This window comes from Giraffa tippelskirchi, chromosome 11, assembly GCF_054371585.1.
Source record: "Giraffa tippelskirchi isolate mGirTip1 chromosome 11, T2T-mGirTip1v1.2.pri, whole genome shotgun sequence".
Lineage (NCBI taxonomy): Eukaryota > Metazoa > Chordata > Mammalia > Artiodactyla > Giraffidae > Giraffa > Giraffa tippelskirchi.
In genome coordinates this window covers 40,237,024-40,256,267 of record NC_137285.1, presented here as the reverse complement: position 1 = coordinate 40,256,267, position 19,244 = coordinate 40,237,024, and the positions used below count along the sequence as shown (strand labels likewise).

The 19,244-nt window shown below is 37.4% G+C and overlaps 1 protein-coding gene and 1 pseudogene across 15 annotated transcripts in view; both read right to left on the bottom strand.

Moving 5' to 3' along the window:
- LOC145525388 (WD repeat-containing protein 82 pseudogene) overlaps nucleotides 1-1,570 on the bottom strand; it is a 33,486-nt pseudogene extending 31,916 nt beyond the window's left edge. The window contains exons 1-2 of the transcript XR_014068169.1: nucleotides 1,440-1,570; nucleotides 512-605 (exon numbers count right to left, since the gene is read on the bottom strand). The product of XR_014068169.1 is annotated as a WD repeat-containing protein 82 pseudogene (transcript). The remainder of the gene's footprint in view (nucleotides 1-511; nucleotides 606-1,439) is intronic.
- A 3,668-nt stretch (nucleotides 1,571-5,238) lies between these two features.
- Nucleotides 5,239-19,244, bottom strand: part of LARP1B (La ribonucleoprotein 1B) — a 116,505-nt gene continuing 102,499 nt past the window's right edge. For 8 of the 14 annotated variants that reach the window (XM_081538211.1, XM_081538212.1, XM_081538213.1 and 5 more), the window contains exons 17-19: nucleotides 9,508-9,617; nucleotides 7,649-7,776; nucleotides 5,239-6,504 (exon numbers count right to left, since the gene is read on the bottom strand). In XM_081538211.1, coding sequence (XP_081394337.1) covers nucleotides 6,259-6,504; nucleotides 7,649-7,776; nucleotides 9,508-9,617 — 484 coding nt within the window. In that variant the 3' untranslated portion in view covers nucleotides 5,239-6,258. The remainder of the gene's footprint in view (nucleotides 6,505-7,648; nucleotides 7,777-9,507; nucleotides 9,618-19,244) is intronic. The other 6 variants (XR_014068165.1, XR_014068166.1, XR_014068167.1 and 3 more) reach the window with 1 other exon arrangement.

Below are 19,244 nucleotides of genomic sequence, written 5' to 3'. Positions count from 1 at the left end.
AGACTATTAGGAACTTGAGCATATTACTGGATAAATCAATTTTAGTAAAGAGTACTCATGTAACCTGAGAATCTGGACACTGATTCCTTTAAAATGATCTATGCCTATGTAAACTCCTCCACAAGGATTTAGGTTCTCCTGGGCATACCCCCAACTTGAGAACTACTACATTATACCAGTTCCTAGACAACCCAACACAATCTCTAAAAGTGCATTTTTAACAAACTTGTGAGATATTTTGATGCCTCCCTTGGCTCTTACACTGTATACTCTGCCTCTTACAAAAGAAAGTAAGTGGCAATGAATGGCAGTGTGGCAGTCACTGGAGTGTGCCTGAGTCCGGGAGAGGCATGGGCCATGGAAAGGCAGATTCTCATGTCTTGTTCAGGGACTGGATATTTATGATGAGGCAGAAGTAACAGATTGTGGTGAGGTTGGGAAAACACAATGAGCAAAACTGTTAACTGAATAAAAAAAAAAAAAGAGGCAAGAACTAAAAGTGAGACATTACCATAATCAAATCCATGACATGGTGACTGCTTCATGGAATTCATACCCTTGTCAGTTGTTCAGAGTCAGCAGAAATTTAGCAGCATCTAAGCACCCTACTTCTCACGTGGAGGTGAGAAGGGCAGAAAAGTGTTCGTATGTTATTATCCTAGGACAACGAAACAATGACAAGGAATCTCACTTTTTTCTACTGACTAAAATGTTTTAAGTAAATTAATTTCACATGAAGATTTAAAATGAAATTCACTGTTTACTGGAGAAAATATTTTTACAAATGTGAAGATAACCGGTCTAGCTCTTAATCCTAATAATATCTAATGTTACTGAGTGCTTATTGCATGTCAGTTACTGTGTTAAATGCTTTACATTTAATCTTTATAACACTATGAGGTAAGTGCAATTTTGTAGATGAAGGACTGCAACTTAATGAGGGGAGCCAGGTTTCAATTCATGTTTCTAACAAATAAGTTGTTTCTAGAGCATTGGTTAGTAAACTTATTTGAGATCATAAATCCTCACAGAAATCTGATAAAAGCTATGCATTATTACCCCCAAAAGTATGTAAAATCCTACATATTCAGTTTTGGGGTCTCAAAGACCTTCCCTCTCAAAGCCCTTCTATTGACTCATTAAGAGTCAGTCTCAGATTATTCTCAAGGACACTCAACTAGAAACCAGAAAATTTTAACGTTAAAAACATTACAGTACGATGATTATGTTCATGATGTAATGAAGGTCTGCTGCTGCTGCTGCTGCTAACTCACTTCAGTCGTGTCCGACTCTGTGCAACCCCATAGACGGCAGCCCACCAGGCTCCCCCATCCCTGGGATTCTCTAGGCAAGAACACTGGAGTGGGTTGCCATTTCCTTCTCCAAAACATGAAAGGAAAAGTGAAGGTGAAGTCGCTCAGTCGTGTCCGACTACCTACCAGGCTCCTCCATCCATGGGATTTTCCAGGCAAGAGTACTGGAGTGGGTTGCCATTGCCTTGTAATGAAGGTCTAACATACCTTAAAATATCCTGAGAAAGGTATTCAGTTTCGTAGACTTGACATATTACCTGGAAAAAACAAAATCAACACAAAAAACAGCACATTCTGATTTTTTTTAATCTGAAGCAACTGTGTATGGTGTATTGGCAGAAACCATTCTATTAACCAAATCATGTCTTTAATTGGACAAGTTAAAAGCAAGCTCATTCCCTGGAAAAGGACTTGGCAACTCATTCCAGTATTCTTGCCTGGGGAAATCCCATGAACAGAGGACAGAGGAGCCTGGCAGGCTAAGTCCATGGAGTCACACTACCAGCATGCAAAACAAGATGAAATATCAGCAAAAAATTGGAAAACAAAAATTATTTTAAAAATTGAAAAAAGGCTCATTGTAAAGCATTCAGAAAATTAAAAAAAAAAAAAAGTACATGTTTTAAAGCCAGAGGTGCTTCCTGTTAATTAACCATGTGGCATATCTCCTTCAAGCTTCTTAAAAATTAGAACACTTATTTCTAAATAGTATAGGATCTTGTATCTGTAGTTGACAATAATAACTCTAATGTAATGCAAAATTTCTAATCATATTCTGAATAAAATGTTTAGTTTTTATTTTACCTTACCTAATTCTAGGAAAATATTGAAACGCATGAACGATATTGTCATTAACCATGACTCTTCCCTCCAAAAGAGGATTCACCATATAGCATTCAATATATATAATTATTCCATTAGACCACTCATTACTACAAAAGATGCCCAAGATAAAACAACACTATTCTAAACCACAAGAATCTAATCTTGATTTTATAATAATTAAGAATCACAGCATTTTGAGTTTTAGAGTCAGGGTTCCTATGTTTCAATATTTCAGGCTATTAAAGAACAGTCTGGTTAAGATGAAGAGCTTGAAGTCTGGAGCCAGACTACTTGAATTCAAATTCTTGCTCCGCCATTCAACTAACTGCATGATAACTTTTAGTGAGTCATAAAAGTACCATCTAGTTTTAAGTTTCTTGTGTTTCAGGAAGGATTTAACTACACAGCTTAGGTTAGCTAGGCAATTTAACAGATACATCTTACCATTCTCTTGCTTTGTTTACATCTCAAGAGTTAATTACAAATAATGCTAATGAAGTACCACAAATTTTTAAATGAAATGACCAAAAACTCAAAGCATTTTTATCTCTAATCATATACAAACCTTAATTTTTCTGTATTTATTTACTAATAACTAAGCAGTTTGGCATCGCTGTAACAAGGTAATCACGAGTTGTTAACATGTGACTATTAGGAATACAAGAGTAATTGATATAATTACATAACACCACAAGATGGAGTAAGAGTGAAGTGAGAGTTACACACACACACACACACACACACAATCACCACAAGATGGAGTAAGAGTGGAGTGCGAGTTACACACACACACACACACCCCCTTTCAAAAGACTTACAGATCTGAATTATTCCATTCTGCCATCTAGTGGTGATAAAATTAGGTATTACTCTCTTAGATCAGTCTCCTATGTAATAAAATAAAAGCAGCTCCACAAGAGCTAAGAAATTAGGTGAAAGATAAGATTAAGCACAGAAAGGAAAGAGGTAATATCATTTAGTATAATGGCAAGAAGAAGCATCAGAGAATGTTAGTGTGAAGTCCCAATCTGGCAAAAACAAGTTTAAAAAATAAAATCTGTTTAGAAGCTAAAATATCCATGTTAACACAAAACTTTCTTATTTAATTCCTTTTAGTATAAAGAGTTCCAAAGATGGTTTCAACCATCCCTTTAAAAGGACAAGTAATTTAATTTAAACATTTTAATGTTGCCTTTTTTATTTAATAATAAAATTGAAAACTACAAAATCACAAGGAAGGAAGCATCTAAGGTCTCTAGTGCTGTGCTGTGCTTAGTCGCTCAGTCGTGTCCGCCTCTTCGCGATCCCACGGACTGTGGTCCACCAGGCTCCTCTGTCCATGGGAATTCTCCAGGCAAGAATACTGGGGTGGGTTGCCATGCCCTCCTCCAGGGGATCTTCCCAACCCAGGGATCGAACCCAGGTCTCCAAGGTGGATTCTTTATCATCTGAACCACCAGGGAAGCGCTCTAGGAACTTACATAAATTTTAGGTAGGATTATTTAGATTTATAGTCAATAATGTTTTTCTTTTCACTGAATAACAATGCTTTTATTTGCTTAAGTTTCACATTTGGCTTTAAGTGGTATAATTTTTTAAACTTTTACCAAAAAAATGTACATACTATGTCAAATATACATAAACAAAATTAGAAAGCAAAGGATTAATAGTCTTGCTAAGTAAAAAAGTTCTACAAATTAATCAAAAAGGTAATCACGCTAAAAGGAAAACATAAAAGATATGACCAAGCCATCTACAAATATTATAATAAACAATAATATTATCATTCATTAGTAACTTGATTAAAATGACCTTAATAATGACATTAAAATAATGTTTTTTGCTTCTCAATCAAAGAAAAGATTTATAATAACCAGTGTTGGTAAGGACATAGAAAAGCAGATGCTATTGGTAAAAGGGTAAACTTTACAACCATTCTAGAATACGTTAACTGGGAATATATTTTTACTTAGAATTTCAACTTCTAGGGATTTATGCTAGGCAGTAACTCCAAGTTTACACACAAAGATTTATCTGTAGGGATATTATCAATTAAACTGTTGTCTGTAACAGCCCAAACCTGACCACAGGCAAAATTTCAACCATACGCAATTTAGCTAAATAAACTGACACATCCACATGCTACAATACTATATAACTTGTAAGAGTCATGGCGTAGAAAGATTAATGACATCAGAAAATGCTCACCTCTACAAGTAAAAGCAGGTGATAATGCTGTTATGTATAGCATGATAATGATTTTGTTTTTTCCTTTTTTAAAAAAGTACTTTATTTCATCTTCGTGCTTTTCTAAATTTCCCAATGTACATGTATTGTTTTTATAATCAAAATAATATGATTAAACTACTAATTTATTACACAACACAAAACTCTTGATTATTGTATTTTCACATAAAATATACAATTTTCATATACAAATTTCAAATATACATTTGCATATTTAGGTGAGTGGAAGTAATCTTACGTTAAATACAGGTTTCAGATGTAAGTGTTCAACACAAAAAGGATATTGAGAAAGATTTTTAGATCAATTCAAGAGAGCACTTAAAGCTAATAAGCATGGTTTGGAAATTCCTCACTGAAAAGCCAGAACTACATATGCATGTAAGAAAACATTTTAAAATGTATTATCTAAATCTATTTGTTTTACTTTTGATTCTCTTCCCAGGATCTAAGTAGATTTTCTGAATATTCAAATGTGACAGTTTCTTAGAATTAATATATCAAAATGACTTCCCAAATATTAAATAATATACAACTGCAGATTATTACTTATTCATGGGAAATAAAGTAATGAAAATCTCTTATTTATTAAAGACTAGTCCATTTATCCAAAGAAAATATGTATTTCAATACTGTCATTCTATAAGAACAAGACATCAAAGAGAAAATAATAAATTAATTTAGTGTATTAAACTAGCTGCTTCTTTCCAATACAGGAAAACATATGTTAAATAAAAATGGATGTAAGTTTAACACTGAAACTTCAATCACAAAATACAATGGTCTTCTACTAGAATTTGAAAATTACAGCTTTTCAACTATATTCTAAACAAAAATAATTAAAATTCAATTCAAATAATTTAGAATAAGTGCTTTATTTTAATCCCCACAAAAACTAAAACTATCATTTACATCAGTTGCAACAGTAATAAAAATTAGAAGTAAATTTGTTTTTGAAAACACGTGTAAGCATAAGACAAAACTAAAAGACACAAAAAAGGAAAAACTAGGTACTCCTTTTAAACTTAGGATAATCTGACTTCTTGTGACATACAGACCTGCAGATGTACAAAGAGCAAATGCATTTAAAACAGTGCAAGATTTAATTAACTTAGGACAGTAGTCCAACCAATCCCAACTCCAATTTCAATTACTTGTGCAGGTTTATATAGTCACAAAAAGTAAATCCATCCTAATATGTAATTGACTGATGTCAATTCAGAACACTCCACATCAACACAACAATAACTATGGAAGTCATGAAGTATGACTGGGTTGGGGAGGGGAAGCAAAACCCAACATCCAAGGTGCATATATTTCAATATAACTGCAGTATATCTCTACTTTTGTAAAAAAAAAAAAAAAAAAGTTTTTTTTACACCATACATCTAAAAGAAAAGCAAATGTGGTATTTCACATACTTTTTCTGAATTTAAAAAATATATACGTAATCTTCCTTTGTTTTTGATAAGTTCAAATATGAATTGATAATGGGGTAATTGGATTCTGTAAGAGAGCTCTACAGAAGAGATGAATACAACATACTATATCTTCTTTAAGAAGTATGAGCTGTAATGTTAGGCATTCCTTGTGATGTTTTATGTATATTTAAGGAAGGCTGTTCTTGTAAACAATGGCTTTGAAAAAGAAACACTGAGACTAAAATATATTACTACAGGATCTCTTTAAAAGGTTACCAAAACTATCCTTGGTGAAATCAAGGCAACATTTTTAGAATTTATCCTGCTAGAAAAAAATGCTACCTTTTTTTTACTTTTTCTTTTTTCTGATTATCACAATTAAACATCAGAAGATTTTCCCAAATAAATACTGATGTAAATGTTGATTTCAAGGGTAAACAACTTTTGTTAAGAGTCTATTTCTCAGGCAGTTCACCATTTGTTGGGACTGAGGCAGCATTGTTCTGGTGTGAATTGTCACTGGACTCCTGTGAAGTGTTCCTTCTGGGAGAATTTATTGGAACCTGAAGCTGATTAGCAAGTGTAGGCTTAGCAGCACTTGGTGGCTTTGTAGAGGAATTAGATGGAAGTCTATGACGATTACTCTCCTCACCAGAAGTAGATGAATGTCTTTTTCTTCCAAAATCCTCACCAATAGGGGGCTGCAAATTATGAAAGACAACATAGTGATGATTTTACTATTTGTTTTCTCCCTTCAAAATCTAAGGTCAGAATTTTCTAACAGAGGGAAACTTTAGTAGATTTTATTAGTATAAGGAAAATTTAACAGAAATTTAAGATATTAAACTTAAATTTCCTTCCTTTCAGTTAATTCTTTCATTCAACACATGTTCATTAAGCTACTCCTATATTTTAGGGCTTGAACTATATGGTAGAGCATAAACATAACACTGGGTTCCATAACTCTGGAAAAATGTTTCAGAGAGGCTACTTTTGTTCTTTATGCAACTTTCATCAAGTGCAAAGCATTGATAACTCTAATCTTTTCCTTCTCCAAACTTTCACTGTATTTAAAAGCAGAGGTCTGAATTCTTGAACTCTCTTCAGATAGGGCAAAAGTCACTATAATATTATAAAGCAAGGACATCTTTGTGACAGAACTGGCTGGACCACCCTGGAAACACAGCTCTTTAATTCCAGAGATGTCGGTACTTCTATTAACTGTACCCCTGGGCTATCAAATCTATTTACACAAAACTGCAAGACAAACAAATTATAATACTAAGGAGAGATGTACCTAGTCTTCCTTTCACCTCTCTCTTTTCTGCTCTTTTTGATTCTTCTTTCCTTGTTTCTCTTTTCTCTTCTTTTTCCTTTTCCTTTATCTTATGCTCATTCCATTCTCTTTAAAAAATGTTTCCTTTTCCTCTTGAAATCAAATTGGTTAAAGTGACTGACAACGCCACTGCGGTTATGTAAGATATTAACATTTAGGGACTCTGGGTAAACTGAGAATATGGGAATTCTCTATACTATTTTTGCACCTTTTTTTTTTTTCTTCCCTTTTTGGCCTCAAAAAGGTATGTGGGATCTTAGTTCCCTGACCTGGGATCAAACCTGTGCTACCCGCATTGGAAGTGTGGAATCTTAATCACTGGTTTACCACAAAAGTCCCATTTTTGCACCTATTTTAAAGTTTGATTTCAAAACTAGAAAGTTGAATTTTCAAAATGAAAGTTAAAAAATAAAAATTGTAAAATTAAAGTTAAGAAAGTCACTGATAAGCTCAAATAGCTCAAATATAAGAGTAATAAAAAGAATACAGGGAAAGAACTTAAAACTTACATCAACACGGAAGTCTTCCAGCTTCTTAAAGCTACAGAGGTATTCCTGAAGTTTGGGGTCAATAGATTGTGTCTTAGACTGAGAATATTTTAGATAAGCCCAAAACTTTTCTAATCCATACAGCTGACCTAGTAACAAAGAAGAATATATACAATAAAATATATAGAATCCTTAAAAAATGATTCATATTGACTATGATCCTACCAGCATTAAGCTATGTCTTCTAATATACACTTTATCTAGATCTTGAGGCTAACACTGTAATGAATAATGGCAGCTAACATTTATTAAGCATTTGCTATGTAACAGGTATTATTTAAGTGGTTTATTGTATATTAAACTAATTTGAACTATATACCACCCTGTAATACAGGTGCTCTTGTGTAAATATTACTGATGAGTAAACTGAGTTAAGCAAGTTAAACAAGGTTAAATTAAGCAACTTAATGATGGCCATAGAGCTACTAAGTGGTGGAAATGGAATTCAGACTGAGGGATCTAGCCCAGAGTCTGTATTGTTACCCACTATACCAGACCACCTGACCTGCCTCTTGAGAAATCTGTATGCAGGTCAGGAAGCAACAGTTATAACTGGACATGGAACAACACACTGGTTCCAAATAGGAAAAGGAGTACGTCAAGGCTGTATATTGTCACCCTGCCTATTTAACTTATATGCAGAGTACATCATGAGAAATGCTGGGCTGGAGGAAGCACAAGCTGGAATCAAGATTGCCAGAGAAATATCAATAACCTCAGATATGCAGATGGCACCACCCTTATGGCAGAAAGTGAAGAAGAAGTAAAGAGCCTCTTGATGAAAGTGAAAGAGGAGAGTGAAAAATTGGCTTAAAGCTCAACATTCAGAAAACTAAGATCATAGCATCCAGTCCCATCACTTCATGGCAAATAGATGGGGAAACAGTGGAAACAGTGGCTGACTTTATTTTTGGGGGCTCCAAAATCACTGCAGATGGTGACTGTAGCCATGAAATTAAAATACAGTTACTCCTTGGAAGGAAAGTTATAACCTAGATAGCATATTAAAAAGCAGAGACATTACTTTGCCAACAAAGGTCCGTCTAGTCAAGGCTATGGTTTTTCCAGTAGTCATGTATGGATGTGAGAGTTGGACTGTGAAGAAAGCTGAGCGCCGAAGAATTGATGCTTTTGAACTGTGGTGTTGGAGAAGACTCTTGAGAGTCCCTGGGACTGCAAGGAGATCCAATCAGTCCATCCTAAAGGAGATCAGTCCTGAGTGTTCATTGGAAGGACTGATGCTGAAGCTGAAACTCCAATACTTTGGCCACCTGATGCGACGAGTTGACTCACTGGAAAAGACCCTGATGCTGGGAAGGATTGGGGGCAGGAGGAGAAGGGGACGACAGAGGATGAGATGGCTGGATGGCATCATCGACTCGATGGACATGAGTTTGGATAAACTCCGGGAGTTGGTGATGGACAGGGAGGCCTGGCGTGCTGCGATTAATGGGGTCACAAAGAGTCGGACACGACTGAGCAACTGAACTGACTGATACTATTTCACCTTTCCAAGCACACTTGCTCATATTACATAGAATTTTCACATAATGGAACATCAGTGAGTAGTCATGTAAATCAAAAGAATAATGACAAAATGCAAATCCATAAAGAAACACTTGGGAGTGATTATTTTCCAATATCTCACATGAAAAACCTTCTTACTATATGGTGCTCCACCCTTTATAACAAATCATAATAGTGGCCTGAAAGTCTTATTAGTCTGTCCCTCCAAAAAAAGAAAGGATACAATCTTCCTATTTATTGACAGATTCAGATTTACAGTTTCCAAATTGAATAAGGTTATTGTTTTGCTTTACCAGATTCGTAGTCTTTCTTGGTTTCTTCTTGGAAATCCTTAAAAATTTCTTGCCTGAATTTTTTTTCCAGTCCATAACTGTAAAACCTGAACAGACATTCTAATCCATACCTGTGGGAGGGGAAAAAAAAAAAAAGGTTTATAATAATATTTTCGCTATGACAATGCAAATAACAATACTTAACAGCACTAACATAAGCAAACATGGCACAAATAATCCCAAACAAGAATGTTTAAATGTAGGTAGTTTTTTAATCCATGGCTGGTTTTCCAATTTTTGTTGACTCGGGCACAGTATCTCATGGAGCTATACTGGAGATGTGCAAAATAAGAGGCAGGCCACGAACAACTACAGCATGGCTTCTTTGAACAGACAAGAGGATCTCTTCCTATTATTTCTGAAGAACTCCTTGGTATTTCAAAAGATTTAGTGATAAATTGGCAGTTTTAGATTTTTTTCCAAACCAAGGCTTGCAATGGTGTTTTAGTATATGGTATTAAATACTCTTGAACATAACCTCTACTCTAGGAAAATAAAGAACATACTCTTGGGTCATAGACCCTAGGTGTGGTTGACCCAAACAACTATAAAGTGAAGTGAAGTTGCTCAGTCGTGTCTGACTCTTTGCAATCCCATGTAGCCCACCAGGTTCCACCGTCTATGGAATTTTCCAGGGAACAGTACTGGAGTGGGCTGCCATTTCCTTCTCCAGTGGATCTTCCCAACCCACAGATCGAACCAAGGTCTCCCACATTGCAGGCAGACGCTTTACCATCTGAGCCACCAGGGAAGCCCCAACTATAAAGGGACAAACCTAATTAAAACTGTCTCCTAAAAGAGCCTTCCTGTTTATAAAGCACATTAAATAAAAGATAATTTGCCAAAAGAATTGTATCACTGCATAAATCAGAAAGTAAATTTCTTTCTTCTTACAACCACCTAGAGAACCTGAGACAAGTTTTGGACAGTGGATCAAGAAACTACATGGGCTCAAGATGCAACTAACGGGGATGAGCAGAATCCATGAGAGTGGCCATGGATAAGTCGATGGACAACAGTAAAGGTGCCATCTAGCTCATTCAACTAAAACACGTCACAATTTAAAAAAATTCCTCACTTAGAATCTCTAAATCATTCTGGGGACTGCAGTGGAGGAAAGGCAACATTTCTTTATTCCTGGTAACATAATACTGCCTGGCCATTATTCACAGGAGGACGTGTGTATGCATATGTCTTTTGTAACCAGCTCATTTAAAATGGAGTGATGGTCTGCCTGGAAGAACAAACAAATCAAGGTGCCAAGAGAAATGTGGACTTACCAACCACACACTAACCTGAGTCCTTTCCTTTGGTAGCCACAAATGATGCTTTTCCTTGAGTTTGTCTGACTGAGGACTCACGAAACAACAGTTCAGAAGGAAAAACCTATCTTAACACTCTTCTTATGGGATCAGATTATATTGATACCAGTGGTCCTCACCTTGACTACATATATGGACCACCTAGAGAGCTTTTTAAAAAATGCAGGCTCCACTCCAAACCAATGAAATCATAATCTCTTGGGATGAAGCCTAGGCTTCTTTCTTTATGGAAAGCAGAATTGAGAAAATTTAGGTTATACTGAGTGAATGATATTTTAGAGGAATATTAGGATTCTTAGGTTACTGGTAAAGGACAACTGACTACTACAATATCTGGATTTCCAGTCTAATTTTTTTAGAAAACTAATTCCAAAGATCAAAAGCATGACATTAATACTGCAACTCAAATATGTAGCATAACTGCTGGAGGAAAGAGAAGGGGCATATGACCACCCTCTCAGTTGTCATTTACTCACTGACCCATCACTATGAGACAGCTTTGATGAGTGGAAAACATAAAGGCTGAGAACCAGAAAGAACTATATTTGAATTCTAGTTTATAATCATATCTCTAAAAATGGGGGTAATAATATCCTAGTTTTCAATGTCAGATAATATTTGTAAAGCACTGAAAAACCAGACCTGGCACATTGCAGATATCTATGAAATGTTGTTTCTCTCCTTCCTTCTTGAAATCATCTTATGCTAATGTTAGTTAATAGATATATTTAGTACTGACCTTCTTCCTAATAAGAATAATCATTTATTGAGCATATCAGGCAATATGTTAAGCCCTTTAAATGTTGTGCTTTCTTTTTTAAATCTTCACAATAACCCTATGAGGGTATCTACCATAATTTCCCCCACTTTATAGATAAAGAACCTAAAGCTTACTGGGATTATAACTTGCCAAAGTCACAGTAAGTTAATGTGTTTGATTTGAAAGGCTTCAGGTGCTTAACCACTGAGCTATACTTGCTAAGGAATAGCTAATCCAGTCTCATCATGAACATTGCAGAAACAGATCAAAATTATAACACTGTTTTAAAAATCTATATACAGGATACCACAGGAACAAAGAAGGGAAACTGCCAATCTACACTTGAGTAGAAATGGGATCAGAAAGGTTATTAGAAAGTCCTGAGGAACAAATAGAAATTGTTTGCATAAGTAGTAAAATTGTAAAGTTAAAAAATAGAAAATAAACTAATTAAAAAAATAAAAATAAAAATAAAAAAATAAAATGATCTTGCTGTGATTTATTTAAAAAAAAATAAGTAGCAAAATATGCTGAGACTAATTATAACAAAAGCTTTAAAACTTAGTTCTTAGTCTAACAGTAAGAAAAATATTTTACCTTGTGACAGTCAATACAACACATATTTGTATACATAAAAACATATAAGTTTTGCAAATAATTTTTAAATTTGCATTTATCTAAGAATTGTAAAACATATTAACTTCATTATCATCAGTGAAGTCTGATATGTTCTATGTAAAATAAAAATGATTCATTTATTTGGCAGTACTTGGGTGCATCTCAAAAATGACAGAATGATCTCTGTTCATTTCCAAGGCAAACCATTCAATATCATGGTAATCCACATCTATGCCCCAGCCATTAATGCTGAAGAGGCTGAAGTTGAACAGTTCTACGAAGACCTGCAAGACCTTCTAGAACTAATAAAAGATGTCCTTTTCATCATAGGGGACTGGGATACAAAAGTAGGAGTCAAGAGATACCTGGAGTAACAAGCAAGTTTGGCCATGGAGTACAAAATGAAGCAGGGCAAAGGCTGAGAGTTTTGCCAAGAGAACGCACTGGTCATAGCAAACACCCTCTTTGGACAACACAAGGGAAGACTGTACACATGGACATCACCAGATGGTCAATACTGAAATCAGATTGATTATATTCTTGGCAGCTGAAGATGGAAAAGCTCTATACAGTCAGCAAAAACAAGACCTGAAGCTGACTGTGGCTCAGCTCAGGAGCTCCTCATTGAAAATTGAGGTTTAAATTGAAGAAAGTAAGGAAAACCACTAGACCATTCAGCTATGACCTAAATCAAATCCCTTATGGTTATACAGTGCAGGTTACAAATAGATTCAAGGGATTAGATTTGGTAGACAAGAGTGCCTGAAGAACTACGGATATAAATTCATAACACTGTACAGAAGGCAGTGACCAAAAATACCCCAAGGAAAAAGAAATGCAAGAAGGCAAAACGGTTGTCTGAGGAGGCGTTACAAATAGCTGAGAAAAGAAGAGAAGCAAAATGCAAAGGAAAAAAGTAAAGATATACCCAACTGGATGCAGAGTTCCAGAGAATAGCAAATAGAGATAAGAAGCCTTACATGAACAGTGCAAAGAAATAGAGGAAAACAATAGAATGGGAAAGACTAGAGATCTCTTCAAGAAAATTAAAGATACGAACGGAACAGTTCAGGCAAAGATGGGCACAAAAAAGGAGAGAGATGGCAAGGACCTAACAGAAGCAGAAAAGATTATGAAGAGGTAACAAGAATACACAGAAGATCCAAATAATCATGATAGTGTGGTCACTCACGTAGAGCCAGACATCCTGGAGTGTGGGTGTCAAGTGGACCTTAGGAAGCATTACTACAAAGGCAGTGGAGGTGATGGAATTCCAGCTGAGCTATTAAAATTCCTGAAAGATGATGCTGTTAAAGTGCTGCACTCAATATGCCAGCAAATTTGGAAAAGTCAGCAGTGGCCATAGACCTGGAAAAGGTCAGTTTTCATTCCAATCCCAAAGAAAAGCAATGCCAAAAAATGTTCAAAATTTCACACAATTGTGCTCATTTCACATGCTAGTAAGGTAATGCTCAAAATCATTCAAGATAGGCTTCAACACTACATGAGCAGAGAACTTCCAGATGTTCAAGCTGGATTTAGAAAAGGCAGAGGAACCAGAGATCAAATTGCCAACATCCGCTGGATCATAGAAAAAGCAAGGGAATTTCAGAAAAACATCTACTTTGCTTCATTGACTACACTGAAGCCTTTAACTGTGTGGATCACAACAAACTGTGGAAAATTCTCAAAGAGATGGGAATACCAGACCACCTGACCTGCCTCTTGAGAAACTCGTATGCAGGTCAGCAAGCAACAGTTAGAACCAGACATGGAACAACGGTCTGGTTCAAAACTAGGAAAGAAGCACATGAAGGCTGTATATAGTCACCCTGCTCATACAGAGTACATCATGCAAAATGCCGGGCTGGATCAACCACAAGCTGGAATCAAGACTGCCAGGAGAAATATCAACAACCTCAGCTATGCAGATGATACCACTCTAACGGTAGAAAACAAAGAAAAACTAAAGAGCCTCTTGATGAGGGTGAAAGAAGAGAGTGAAAAGGTTGGTTTAAAACTGAAAGGTTGTTAAGCCACGAAAGACTCCAGGATTCTTGGCGTCCTGAGGAGAGGAATTCCATCCAGCGCCAGTGACGAGGCTTGATCATTCAGAGCTTTTGTGTGATAAAGTTTTATTAAAGTATAAAAGAGATAGAGAAAGCTTTTGACATAGACATCAGAAGGGGGCATAAAGAGTGCCACCCTGCTGGTCTTTAGCCAGATGTTACACAGCTACTAGCAGTCAGCTAATAAGAGAAAGGAAATGTCTCCAAACTCAGAGATTGGCACCAGGCCCCTCACCCACAACATGCATTTTGAGATAACAATGGCACAGGTGAGTTGCCCCAGCCATAAAATGATTGACATGAATCTTGAAGTAAGGCAGGTTTCCAAACAAATACAGTCTCATTATAATAGCTTAACAGAACATTTGCATGAGTAAAACATACTGGTTTGTCAAGTAGGTTCTGAGTCTTAGGTAGAAACAACTTGAAGACAGAGTCTAGGGTCAATACATAGTTCCTTAACATAGCTTAAGACAAACATTTCCAAAAGAAAAACACATCAGCTAGCTCAAGGTTTGAGAAACCTTAAGTTCAGGTGGAGCCAGGTGTCCTCACAGCAACACAGAATTTTAAAAGAAACCTCTTTTTAAATTTGGTTCAGTTCAGTTCAGTTCAGTCGCTCAGTTGTATCCGACTCTTTGCAATCCCATGGACTGAAGTACACCAGGGTTCCCTGTCCATCACCAACTCCCAGAGGCTACTCAATCTCATGTCCATCGAGCCTAATTAAACTCATGTCCATCGCATCGGTGATGCGATGTTGGATGAGATCCAACAATCTCATCCTCTGTCATCCCCTTCTCCTCCCACCTTCAATCTTTCCCAGCATCAGGGTCTTTTCAAATGAGTCGGTTCTTCACAACAGGTTGTTAGGTAGTTAGAATAGGAAACAGGAGTCCAGAATGGCGGTGGATAAAAGATAAGGAAGGGAAAAGCCCGAGAAAATAGAACAAAGGAAGGTCCAAGGACTGGAGTGAGGACCTCAGGTAGGACAAACAACACTCCTGGCTAGCCCAATCTACACAGGGCAGGCCCAGGGGGAGAAAAAAACATATAAAAAGAGGAGCCAAAGGGCCAGAGGTCTCTCTCTCTCTCCTGCGTGCTGGGGTGCTCTTCTCTTCGCGTCTTTAGGTTGACATGCCCTCATGCTTCGAGGATGGATTCTCCTGCTATTTTCTAAATAAAATAGAGCCGTAACACGGAGCTGTAACACTGATTTGTCTAAGAGCTATAACACGGTCTGTTCGAGACCTGAGAGCTATAACACGGTCTGTCCAAGCCAAGAGCTGTGACACGCTGAGGGCTTTAATGTCTGTCACTCCAAATCTTTGTTGTGACAAGACAGAACCGAGGAGCATACACTCGCCTGACAAGGTGACCAAAGTTTTGGAGTTTCAGCTTCAGCATCAGTCCTTCCGATGAATATTCTGGACTGATTTCCTTGAGGATTGACTGGTTGGATCTCCTTGCTGTCCAAGGGACTCTCAAGAGTCTTCTCCAACACCACAGTTCAAAAGCATCAATTCTTCAGCACTCAGCTTTCTTTATAGTCCAACTCTCACATCCATACATGACTACTGGAAAAACCATAGCCTTGACTAGATGGACCTTTGTTGGCAAAGTAATGTCTCTGCTTTTTAATATGCTGTCTAGGTTGGTCATAGCTTTTCTTCCAAGGTGCAAGCGTCTTTTAATTTCATGGCTGCAGTCACCATCTACAGTGATTTTGGAGCCCCCCAAAATAAAGTCTCTCACTGTTTCTGTTGTTTCCCCATCTATTTGCCATGAAATGATGGGACCGGATGCCATGATCTTTGTTTTCTGAATGTTGAGTTTTAAGCCAACTTTTTCACTCTCCTCTTTCAGTTTCATCAAGAGGCTCTTTAGTTCTTCACTTTCTGCCATAAGGGTGGTTTCATCTGTGTATCTGAGGTTATTGATATTTCTCCCGGCAATCTTGATTTCAGCTTGTGCTTCATCCGGCCCAGTGTTTCTCATGATGTACTCTGCATATGTTAAATAAGCACGGTGACAATATACAGCCTTGATGCATTCACCTCCCCATTTGGAACCAGTCTGTTGTTCCGTGTTCAGTTCTAACTATTGCTTCCTGATCTGCATACAGATTTCTCAGGAGACAGGTCAGGTGGCCTGGTATTCCCGTTTCTTTCAGAATTTTCCACAGTTTGTTGTGGTCCACACAGTCATTCAAAGGCTTTGGCAGAGTCAATAAAGCAGAAGTAGATGTTTTTCTGAAACTCTCTTGCTTTTTCGATGTTCCAGTGGATGTTGGCAATTTGATCTCTGGTTCCTCTGCCTTTTCTAAATCCAGCTTGAACATCTGGAAGTTCATGGCTCACATACTGTTAAAGCCTGGCTTGGAGAATTTTGAGCATTACTTTGCTAGCGTGTGAGATGAGTGCAATTCTGTGGTAGTTTGAACAATTTTTGGCATTGCCTTTCTTTGGGATTGGAATAAAAACTGACATTTTCCAGTCCTGTGGCCACTGCTGAGTTGTCCAAATTTGCTGGCATATTGACTGCAGCACTTTCACAGCATCATCTTTGAGGATTTGAAATAGCTCCACTGGAATTCCATCACCTCCACTAGCTTTGTTCATAGTAATGCTTCCTAAGGCCCACTTGACTTTGCATTCCAGGATGTCTGGCTCTAGGTGAGTGATCACACCATCGTAGTTATCTGTGTCATGAAGATCTTTTTGTATAGTTCTTCTGTGTATTTTTGCCACCTCTGGTTAATATCTTCTGCTTCTGTTATGTCCATACCATCTCTGTCCTTTATTGTGCTGTTCTTTGAATGAAATGTTCCCTTGGTATCTTTAATTTTCTTGAAGAGATCTCTAGTCGTTCACATTCTATTGTTATCCTCTACTTCTTTGCATTGATTACCGAGGAAGGCTTTCTTATCTCTCCTTGTTATTTGGAACTCTGCATTCAGATGAGTATATCTTTCCTTTTCTCCTTTGCCTTTAGCTTCTCTTTTCTCAACTATTTGTAAGGCCTCATCAGACAACCATTTTGCCTTTCTTTTTCTCGGTGATGGTCTTGATCACTGCCTCCTGTACAATGTCATGAACCTCCATCCATAGTTCTTCAGGCACTCTTGTCTATTAGATCTAATCCCTTGAATCTATTTGTCACTTGCACTGTATAATCATAAGGAATTTGATTCAGGTTATACCTGAATGGTCTAGTGGTTTTCCCTACTTTCTTCAATTTAAGTCTGAATTTGGCAATAAGGAGTTCATGATATGAGCCACAGTCAGCTCCTGGTCTTGTTTTTGCTGACTGTATGGAGCTTCTCCATCTTTGGCTGCAAAGAATATAATCAATCTGATTTTGGTGTTGACCATCTGGTGATGTCCATGTGCAGAGTCTTTTGTGTTTTTGGAAGAGGGCGTTTGCTATGACCAGTGCATTCTCTTGGCAAAACTCTGTTAGCTTTTGACCTGCTTTGTTTTGTACTCCATGGCCAAATTTGCCTGTTACTCCAGGTATCTCTTGACTTCCTACGTTGCATTCCAGTCCCCTATAATGAAAAGGACATCTTTTTTGGGTATTAGTTTTAGAAGGTCTTGTAGGTCTTCATAGAACTGTTCAACTTCAGCTTCTTCAGAATTATTGGTCAGGGCATAGACTTGGATTACCGTGATATTGAACGGTTTGCCTTGGAAACGAACAGAGACCATTCTGTCGTTTTTGAGATTGCATCCTAGTACTGCATTTTGGACTGCTTTGTTGACTATGATGGCTACTCCATTTCTTCTAGGGGATTCTTGCCCACAGTAGTAGATATAATGGTCATCTGAGTTAAATTCACCCATTCCATTCCATTTTAGTTCACTGATTTCTAAAATGTCGATCTACACTCTAGCCATCTCCTGTCTGACCACTTCCAATTTGCCTTGACTCATAGACCTAACAATGCAGGTTCCTATGTAACATTGCTCTTTACAGCACTGGACTTTACTTCCATCACCCGTCACATCCACAACTCAGAGTTGTTTTTGCTTAGGCTCCATCTCTTCATTCTGGAGTTATTTCTCTGCTCTTCTCCAGTAGCATATTGGGTACCTACCAACCTGGGGATTTCATCTTTCAGTGTCATATCTTTTTGCCTTTTCAAACTGTTCATAGGGTTCTCAAGGCGAGAATACTGAAACGGTTTGCCATTTCCTTCTCCAGTGGATCACACTTTGTCAGAACTCTCCATCATGATCCGGCCACCTTTGGTGGCTCTACAGGGCATGGCTCACAGTTTCATTGAGCTAGACAAGGCTGCAGTGCATGTGATCAGTTAGTTTTCTGTGATTCTGGTTTTCATTCTGTCTGCTCTCTGATGGATAAGGATAAGAGACTTATGGAAGGATAAGAGGCTTATGGAAGCTTGCTGATGGGAGAGACTGACTGAGTGGGAAACTGGCTGAATAATACTCTTATGGCTGAATAATATTCCATTGCGTATACATACCGCATCTTTTTTATCCCTTTATTCTCTGAAGGGCATTTAGGTTGTTTCCAGTTCAGTTCAGTTCAGTCGTGTCCAATTCTTTGCGACCCCGTGGACTGCAGCACACCAGGCTTCCCTGTCCATCACCAACTCCTGGAGTTTATCCAAACTCATGTCCATTGAGTCAGTGATGCCATCCAACCATCTCATCCTCTGTTGTCCCCTTCTCCTCCCACCTTCAATCTTTCCCAGCATCAGGGTCTTTTCAAATGAGTCAGTTCCTCACATCAGATGGCCAAAGTTTTGGAGTTTCAGCCTCAACATCAGTCCTTCCAATGAATATTCAGGACTGATTTCCTTGAGGATTGACTGGTTGGATCTCCTTGCTGTCCAAGGGACTCTCAAGAGTCTTCTCCAACACCACAGTTCAAAAGCATCAATTCTTTGGTGCTCAGCTT